General features: G+C 39.3%; 1 protein-coding gene across 1 annotated transcript; it reads left to right on the forward strand.

Annotated features, from left to right (window-relative positions):
- The first annotated feature begins 2,912 nt into the window (after window positions 1-2,912).
- LOC149196039 (xyloglucan galactosyltransferase KATAMARI1 homolog) lies at window positions 2,913-4,496 on the forward strand. Its single transcript, XM_089408128.1, has one exon. The coding sequence runs from the start codon at window positions 2,913-2,915 to the stop codon at window positions 4,494-4,496; it is 1,584 nt and encodes a 527-aa protein (XP_089264254.1).
- Window positions 4,497-10,252: the final 5,756 nt, after the last annotated feature.

Genomic DNA, 10,252 nt, shown 5'->3' on the forward strand with positions numbered 1-10,252 from the left:
AACCTACTTATAGTGTTTCACATCAAACCAATAACACTAATGGGTTCAATGGCTACCCATTTCTAAATGGTGGTACAACAACACTTTTTATAGTGTTACCAAAATATCACCATTTAAATTTGTCTATGGAAAAAACCCCACTTTAGTGGATTCATAATTACTAGGCATATGAAGTGGATTACACACTTAAAACTAAAGTATCCATTATCCACAAACTTAAGAATCTAGTTTTTGCTTGAAATTGAATGAAGAAACACATCCAGAGGCATTTCTCTAAGCCTTTTTTTGAAGAAGGGGACCAACTGCTCCTTTTTCTCTATATAATTCAAGGAGTCTACATATAATGGAAGAATATGTAATCAAAGAATGCCACTTTAAAAGCAACAACAAATTTTTAACAATTTCCATGCCTCCAATGTTGAGGACATTGGTGCTTTTGAAGGGGAAGGGCATGTGATGGCCTTGCCCTCACCTTCATACTTTGGGGTTTATCACTTAATGTATAAGACCATCTTCTTTTAATAAGGCCCAATAATTAGTGGTGGATAGTTATTTAATGTAAAAGTCTTATCCTTATTACTTAAGACCCACTAGTTAGTTAATATTCATTAATGTCAAGACCACAAATATTTAGTATATTTAGTATTTATTTGTAAGAAACTATTTATAAAGTAAAAAGGTTATATCATATTTTGTAAAAGATTTTTAGAGCTTATGTCCAAGAAAGGTTACACTCTTAAAGAAACCATGAACATTACTTTGTTTTTAAATGATCAATAAAATGACTTATCAAATTATGTTGTCATTTTCAAATTGATTAAAATAAAATTAATTATATATATATATATATATATATATAAAAGACATGGTTTGTTTTTTCAACTAAAGAATTATCATTTTTAAAGTTAGATATCATTTTTGGGATTCAACTGCGTTAAGTAAGTCATTCAAACGTATGACCATTTCCATGAGAGGTAGTCGTAACTGACTAATTTCTCATGATTTTTGAATAGTTCACTTAGCACTCATTGCATCGGGTGATGCTCATAGGGGTGAAGAAGTGGGATTGAAACTAGTGAAATGTGGAGAACGAATCACATAGCATCAATCATCACTTCCGGGGCTTGCACCCGGTAACCAGGACTTCCCAGGAGGTCACCCATCCCAGAACTCCTCTGGCTCAAGTGCGCTTAACTGTGGAGTTTTTCCCCACAATCAAGCCCACTTAGCTTGCTACCCCATTTGCAAAACCTTAGCAAGTATTGTGCCTCATGAACCATTCAAGTAGAGATCCCTTGACTCTTTTTGAATTTAAGTATGGGGGATTACGCAGTGCATTATATTAGATATTTCAATTGCGTTAAGTAAGTCATTCAAACGTATGACCATTTCCATGAGAGGTAGTCGTAACTGACTAATTTCTCATGATTTTTGAATAGTTCACTTAGCACTCATTGCATCGGGTGATGCTCATAGGGGTGAAGAAGTGGGATTGAAACTAGTGAAATGTGGAGAACGAATCACATAGCATCAATCATCACTTCCGGGGCTTGCACCCGGTAACCAGGACTTCCCAGGAGGTCACCCATCCCAGAACTCCTCTGGCTCAAGCGCGCTTAACTGTGGAGTTTTTCCCCACAATCAAGCCCACTTAGCTTGCTACCCCATTTGCAAAACCTTAGCAAGTATTGTGCCTCATGAACCATTCAAGTAGAGTTCTTGGGGGTACCAATATTTTATATTTAAAAAATATTTAATTTAAAAAAATTAATCTCTTTAAATATTTAATAGATTCAAAATTAAAATAAACCTATACTAATTTAAAAATAAATATAACAAAAACATAAACCTATTGGCATTTAAAAATCGATTTGTCTTTAGTGCGGCTTTTTGAAAAATTTTCCCATCTATTTTTGAGATTGCAAGGATTCATTGAAATCACAAACTTGATCGGTAAACTCTTCAGAATTTAAGTGCCTTAGTGTTTTTCACGGTGTTAGACTCCATATATACAGTGAAAAACAAGTTTAAATAACAAAAAATCAAGATTTCACCTCAAAATTATTAGTGCTAGAAAATTCACCAAAACTCTAAAAAATCACATTAAAAACGACCCTTCAGACATAAATAAAATCAATCAAATAAATTCATGTAGCACAAAGAAAAGCAATAGTAAATCAAATTAACATAAATTCTTTCCAAAGTTATTCGATTTTATTACTCCCTATTAAACTCCACTCTACCACTTGTAAAAGTTACGAAGGCTAACGAAACATAAATATATTCACATAATAAGAGTAAATACAGTCGCCATTAATTATTATTTCATTGGTACTTTTCAATGAAAAATCCTGCCTTGATGGGTCATAATTCTACGAGTGAATTTGGACTTTCGATGTCCGTTAACGAATGTCTAATTTTCCATAGCTCTTCAATATCCATATGAAATAGGAAGAATGCCGAAATATCAGTCGAAATATTATTTTAAATTTATTCAAAAATCTGATAAACCCTTACCAGGGAAAGAGTGCAATGACGATTAACTCTTCTTCCATTTGAAGATCTTATCGAGAGAACTCTGAACAATTCCAGTCACGTCTGTTGATCTCTTAGTCATTCAGGCAGCTTTGATATTGTAACTAGCCAGAGCACTAAATTACTGCGCAATAAAGGATGGTAGTTTCACTAGTTACTTCAAAGCTTTAAAAGAACGTCAACCTCAAAAATTTCACCCTGCCGTGCGTCTTCAAGATCAGTTATGATGATCCTATCTTCGCGATGACAGTTTGAATGCTGTAAGACAAGCGCCTTGAGAACATCTTCACTGTGTCTGCCAAAGACTCTGACATTGCAGACTCACAGAGGTAGAGAACTGTAGCCTATAGGTATTTGCATTCCAATACCAAGGAAGCATGGCGAAACAGAGTTTTCAGAATAGGTTGTGTTGCATTCTCCTGTACTCTTCTATTTGCTGGATTATTCTCTTGGCACCCTTCCTCATGGACTTTGCAAGGACAGATCCATACAGAAGTGCGTTACAGATGACGCACCAGCAACAATCCAGCGTCGTCACAGATGGACACACTTTGACGGAGGTTACCGATAGCCCGTCGGCGGATACTGATCGGACCGCATTACTTTCGGCAGTGCAGCAATCAGGATCCGGATCAAAAGAACTCAAAGGTATTAAAGATGAAAGATTGTTGGCAGAAGACTGCGATGGCAGGTATGTTTACATGTACAATCTGCCCTCAAAATTCAACGACCTTCTTTTGAGAGAATGCCAGAATTTGAGCATGTGGACGAATATGTGTCCGCATATAGCCAATTCAGGGCTTGGCCAGCCATTAGTGCAGTTGGGGAAGAAGCTGGGTGACCCTGAGGCAGACGCCGAGGTTGCAGAATCATCATGGTTTTCTACTAATCAGTTTACTGCGGAAGTTATTTTTCATGAGAGGATGAAGCGCTACCGATGCCTCACTTTGCGTCCTTCTAAAGCAACGGCATTTTACGTGCCTTTCTACGCAGGCTTCGACATGTCCACGCACGCCCGGGATCACAATTTGACGGCGAGGGATTGCGCCGGGATCGAACTCGTAGAGTTTCTGAGGAGTAAATCGCAGTGGAAGAGAAGATGGGGCAGAGATCATTTCATGGTGATGGGACGAATTGCTTGGGATTTTGTGAGAGACAAAGATAGCCCGAGCGCGTGGGGCAATAAACTTCTGCTTCTCCCGGAGGTGAAGAACATGTCGAGTCTTTTAATCGAAGCGCACCCGTGGCACAAGAACCAACACGGGATCCCCTATCCTTCCTATTTCCATCCCCGCAAGCGGTCGGAGATTGAGCGGTGGCAGAAGAAAATGAGATCGAAGACCCGACAAATCCTCTTCTCCTTCGCAGGCGCCCCTCGGCTCGGACTCGATAAGGCGTCTATCAGAGGTCACATCTTGGAGCAATGCTCTTCGTCTCCGCGTTGTAAAACGTTGAAATGCAAGCAAGGGCCGAGCATGTGCCACGACCCTGCAGAAGTGATGAGACTCTTCACCAATTCCGTGTTCTGCCTACAACCGCAGGGGGATTCCTTCACGCGGCGTTCTATTTTTGACTCTATGCTTGCAGGTTGCATCCCGGTTTTCTTCACGGAGCATTCGGCTTATACTCAGTACAGATGGCATTTGCCTGAGAACCCAAATGCATATTCTGTTTATATTCCAGAAGAGGGTGTGCAGGGCGCTAGCAATCTGAGCATCGAGGAACATCTGCAGGCCTTTAGTGCAGATCAGGTAGAGAAGATGCGGAGGGAAGTAATTGGGTTGATTCCTTCCATTACATACGCAGATCCTCGCGACTCCAGTGTAGACTTCACAGATTCGTTCGACCTCGCGATTCAAGGAGTGGTTAATAAAATTGCACAGGAAGTAGATCAATTGGTGATGAAAACCAAAGGCCGCAAGAGTAATCAGCGGCGAAAGAGCAGACATGTACCAAAGTAACATTACATTAATTAAGGTACAACATTTAACTGTACCACACATTATCTCATTCAGTCAACAGGCTATTTTTAATGAATTGAATAAAGAAAATTGATTGTGCTGAGAAGGTGACTTTCACGTTTTCTGGGTTACAATGGAGTGGGATACCACTGCTCCATCCGTGTTGAAAATATAATTTCAACTGCGATCGCCGATATCGCATCGGCAAAATGAAGTGAAGGAATTATAAAGGAGCCTTTGTGTTTGCGATAAGCGATCGCCGATATCGCATCGGCAAAGTCAAAGTGAAGGAGTTATAAAGAAGCTTTTGTGTTTGCGATAAGCGATCGCCGATATCGCATCGGCACATCGCTATCGGCAATGTCATAGAGTCGGGGTCTTTGACATAAGTAAAGTTGCGATGCGATGGTGTGGACCCGATGGCTTCCCAAAACCAAATTGCATAATGTTTGAAATTCACCCGACGGCAAATATTAAATGTTGCGTGGAGTAAATCTAAGTTTTGGTTGACCATACGTCTTAATGAAATGTCATAGTGGTAGGTAAAATATTAAAGTTTTACATAGAGTTCGTAAGTTTTTTTTATGAAAAGGTATGGGCGTATGTACTTATTACATAAATTCTGTATGGGATATGAGTATGTAATTTATTACTGTGTTGACCATTGTTTCTTGTATGGCACACGGGAGGTTTTTAGTGTGAGTTCACAGTAGAGTAAAAATCAGAGTGGTGAAGCGAAAACCATGTGTGGTATGTATTGAACACACAGCAGTGTGTAAAAAGAGAACCAGATGATGTAATTTTTGGTGTAGGGAAAAACCATGTGTGGTTTTGCACAGCAGTGCATAAAGATAATGGTGGAGCGAGTTTTTGTAACTCTGTAAGTTTTGTTTTTAACAACAGCATGTAAAAGTGTTTCACACCAGTGAATGTAAATTTTGTTTTACAGCAGTAAGCTCATGTAAACTTTTGTTACAGCAGTAAGTTGTTTTTCACAGCAGTGAATATGAAAACAATTTTACAGTGGTAAATCCCTCTCAGTAAAAGAGGATGTATCAGTTTTTGTTTTAATGAATAGAATGTTTTAGTGGTGGTGAAATACTCTGTTTCTTCATGAATTTTTTTTAAGTTGTCTGTGCATAAAAATCCTGTGGAGGTAAAACAGAGCATTGCCTCTGTGTGTTTGTTTATTTGGTTTTGGTATTTCCCCATTGAAGAAAAATACCCAACAATCCGGAAGGTCAAGTGTTTGTTATCATGAAAAAATGAATATTATTTGTCGGAAAATATAACAGTGATAAGAGGTACACATCAAACACATGTCCAGATCTCTTTGGTTATGGAAGTCGGAAGTAGCGCGTAAGCTGAATCTGAAAAGACAACAGAGGAAGAGGGACAATCTTCCAAGTTGCATATGTGAACTAAGTTACAGCTGAGTTTTTTTTCAAAAAGAGTTTAATTAATAGTTTTCTTACAATCAAAAATATATTTTTATTGTATTAGTTGTGTTAGTCAAAATTAAAGTAATTATGAAATTGTATAATGTGCCATTTGATTAATTTAGCATATATTTATTTAAATCTGAGATTTATGTTTTTTAATGTAAAAATATATTTTAAAATCTAAATTTGATTCTTATAAATATAGGTTAGGAAAAGAATTATATTCTATTTATTTTTTACCTAAAATAGGTGATATTTAAAAAATATTAATAAAAAAATTAATTTAGATTATAAATATTTTTTCTGATGTATTTAAAAATATATTAATAATAAAAGAACATTTTAATACGGACAATGTGGATCATAAACAAAATATTATTTCAATGTAAATTATGTATGTAATTTTTTTTTTTTTTTATTACATTTTCTCAAAATCTTATTGACTTCATTCTTATTAGATTTATTAGCCAGTATGTTATTCCCAAGAGAAATAACTAACTTGCAAAACATCCTCATTAACCAAAAATAGAAAAAAAAGTGATATGAGAAGACCTTCAAAATTAGAACACAGCCAACAACCACTAAGAATCAGAGGTATTGACTAGAGCAAGATTGTCTGGTTTGGAGCCAGGTGAAAGTGGAGGTTTAAAGTTGCAATGAACATCCTTCTCTATATGGGTGAGCCTTCCTTCACAACAACTTAGTTTCTCTTATAGAGGCCATTTCTCCCTCTGCATGATCTTGGATATGTCATTGATTTCGCTGGAAGTTGTTCATGAAGCCGATGACCACATTCTTTTCTTCATGGTGGTCCCTACTAAGCAACTCCAGGAGAAGAATTATGTGTCAGAGTTGGCTACCAAAGTTATCCATAGGGGGAAGTTGTTCCTTAGATCCAAATGGCTAGGCTAGGTTTATATTAATAACATCACCATGGCTAGGGTCAGTGAAAATATATCCATTGTGTTGTCCCATCCCACCAGTTCCCCTTCTTACCCACCCATGTTGGAAATGCATTATCTCTTGGGTTACCATATAATATATCCTACAAATATACCTCCCACTTAGCTAGATGAGCAACCCAAATACTAGTGCATCGAGACATAAGGCTCGCTCAACACATCCAAATGGAGGTTCGGAGCCCATCAAGATGTGTCTTTCCGTCGAATAAGATTGATCCAAACTTATGCAGGAATACAAAAAATATAGATATAAACATATACACAGACATGCAACAAAAATAAAACTTCATTTCATTAATATTAGAGAACTGAAATATGCTTACATACAAAATATAAATAAACTAGCTCAGGCAATGGTAGCTTATATTTGAGAAGAGATGTGGTGGCTACATGCCTTTGAACTATGTTCCAAAGAGGCTTAAGGGAATTTTTATTCTTGAACAACAAAGGAAAACCCTAAACAACCAAAACCCTAACCCCAGGAGACGAAACACCAAGAGTTTACGACCCCTGTTGGGGTTAGTTGGGCAACCAACTTTCTGGGGTTGTAACTTGGTCATATGAGCTCCATTTGGCATGTAAAATACCTCGTTGGAAATATCTATCCAAGTACTACAGAAATTTTGGACCTAAAAAAAATTCATTTATGGGGTCAAAACAGCCCCAGAAGTTTAGGACCCGAAAAATTGCTAAAAATAGTAAATGCTGCTATAATCAAGGAAATGGACAAAATCGACTAGAGGTCTACGTGGAATAGGCAGGTGGCCACCAATATCCACTAGGATCAATCCTCCTCCCTTAGGAAGTAAAGGTCCCCATTGCGTGTAGAGCCTCCATGAGGTGAGGAAATTTCTGTTGAACCTTGTCCCTAGTGAACCACTTGCCCTGGTGAAGGATTTGGCCTACTTTGACAACTCGATATTGCTAGATCCTCTACTGGTGAGTGTTTTTGATATGTGTGTCCATGATCCTCTCAGTTGTGCCTGCTTGATTTAGCTTGGGTTGAGCTCTGTTGTTGTCATCTCCTTAACAACGTCGGATGTGTCCAACAATGGAGGAAAGTATGGTCACAACCAATCCTCATTGAATATAGGGTGCAGACCAATGAATAGTGGAATGCTAAGCTCAAAGGAATTATTCCCTACAACCTTGGTGAGGGTGTACGACCCATATCAGAGTGTGTGAAGCTTGCGGTAGGGCCCAACGAGGCGCTCCTTCTGCAAATGTAACCAAACTTTTTCGTCCACCTAGAACTTATGTGGCACTCGATGTTGATCATGAAGCTACTTGTATTTGGCATTGGATCTTTCCAATATGTCATGGACTTATTGGTGGATGTGATAAATGCGCTCAATGAAGCTATTAGCGTGGTAACCTTCGGATTGGACATGAGCCTAATGTGCTTGAGTAGCTGCAAATGGTATGGCCACATCAATGGGACATAATCGCTGGAATCCAAACCCCATATTGATTATGATTTGGGTTGACCCAAGTTCAATCTATACTGCGTACCAACAAAACCCTCAATCACTGACTATTTCGGCAATGACCTACAAATAGATCGTAGTCTCACTCGAAGTGACTATGGGAGGATGCAGAACCAAGTTTCTGCAGCCTTGAAGGATGATGCAATGTGGTGGTTTTAATTATCTTTTATTCTTAACATTCATACATCACTTATCCACATTACATTAATCATTTAAACATATCATATAAAGCCATAAATCATCACTGTGTTGAAATAAAGTGCAACTGTAATAAACTACTATGCTACAAAAGATAATAAGAAAATATACACATGAAGACACCAATTTTACGTGGTTCACCCCAATGTGGGGCTACGTCCATAATAATTGTTGCTAATATAATGATTATTTGTACAAAAAACCGTTCTCGACCTACGCACTAAGCTGCAGGTCATTTGCGCACTCAGCTGCAGACTTAGGCCTTTGCGCACTCAACTGCAAAGCCTTTCCTTCTTTCCCAAACTATAGATCACAAAATTTCAACCTAACACAGATCTGGATCTCAACGATGATTCTTTTGTTATTATTTTACCTTATATATACTATTACATCAAGGGTTACATCGTTACAATACCATGGTCCAAATACCACGTAATCCCAAAAACAAGCAGCTAAAACCATTCATCCTTTACATTGTCACATGTTTTTACCAAAAGGAGGGGCTTTGACCCACTCTGACACCCTTATACCACGCAATATACTCCAACTGCTTCGCTACGCGGTCCACTTTGCACTCTGTTGGGTGCTATATTGTGCGCTCCGCCCCACAAAATGCAGAGTCTTTGCCAAAAACTAGGCCAAGTTGTGTTGCACCCAATAGTCCCCCAACAATCACATGTGACTCATCTCGAGTCACTCAGCTGCTTTGCCTCTAATTTTTGTGCATTACTGTTGTAAGTATTATTGAACTGCTGCAGAGTCTCAATGAATTGATTTTCTTCGCTGCACACCTCTTCCACCAATGCCTCCATCACATGTTCTGAAACCTTTTTCACCATCGTTGTCTCCCTCTGTCAAAGCTCTTGAAGCTTCTCATCTACTGCCTGCGATAGTTGGAGAACCTCTGATCCAAATCAGATCCATAAACGACTGTCAAAGAACCCTGACTGTATGGGGGCGAAACAAATCCTTGAAGAATCCAAAACAGCGATCGGAAACACCCTGAACCAGTGGCCATGGCAGTGGGCGCGGAACGACGAGGACCTCGGTCAAAGCGCACTAACCCAGGACCATGGAGATTGTGCAAGAGGTCGATGTAGGCACTGGGAGCCCCAGAACGGGAAAAGGAGCTGATTTTCGATAGCGCTAATCGCGCATTGCTGGGAAAACAGGGTCGAAATGGAGGGACCTTAAGCCCTTGGTCATGTTGGGATCCAGAGAACTGCGGGTGAAGAAACGAAAGGCGCCAATGTACGACGGTGGGACCCACGACCTGCAAACCAGTGATTTTGATCGGGGCACCTTTGAATGGTAAGAGGTTTTGGAGGAGAGCAGAGCGATCCCATTTAGCGATTGACGCGTGGCAGTAGAGGTGAGAGAAAAACTGCCGTGATCGCGCATTATCGGTCGAGCAAGTCAACCGCGCTCGACGTGCGTATGACGTCGGAGCTTGAGGAGCCTAGATCGGACGACTGAGATTGCGCCCGATAGATAGAAGCGGAATTGACAGGGAATTAAATCGCGATTTAAGGGGATTTGGAATCCGTTAACCGCCATGGTAGAGAAAGAACGTATCCACGACATAACCGAAGAAATGAATCGATGAACAGGCTGGCGCTGTTCCGATGGAGACGCGTGGCTACTTCCCAAGCGTTCATGCTGACGTC

The sequence above is a fragment of the Pinus tabuliformis genome, chromosome 2_2 (genome assembly GCF_031772625.1).
Source record: "Pinus tabuliformis cultivar Carrire ecotype Pingquan chromosome 2_2, CPIR1, whole genome shotgun sequence".
NCBI classification, from domain to species: Eukaryota; Viridiplantae; Streptophyta; class Pinopsida; order Pinales; family Pinaceae; genus Pinus; species Pinus tabuliformis.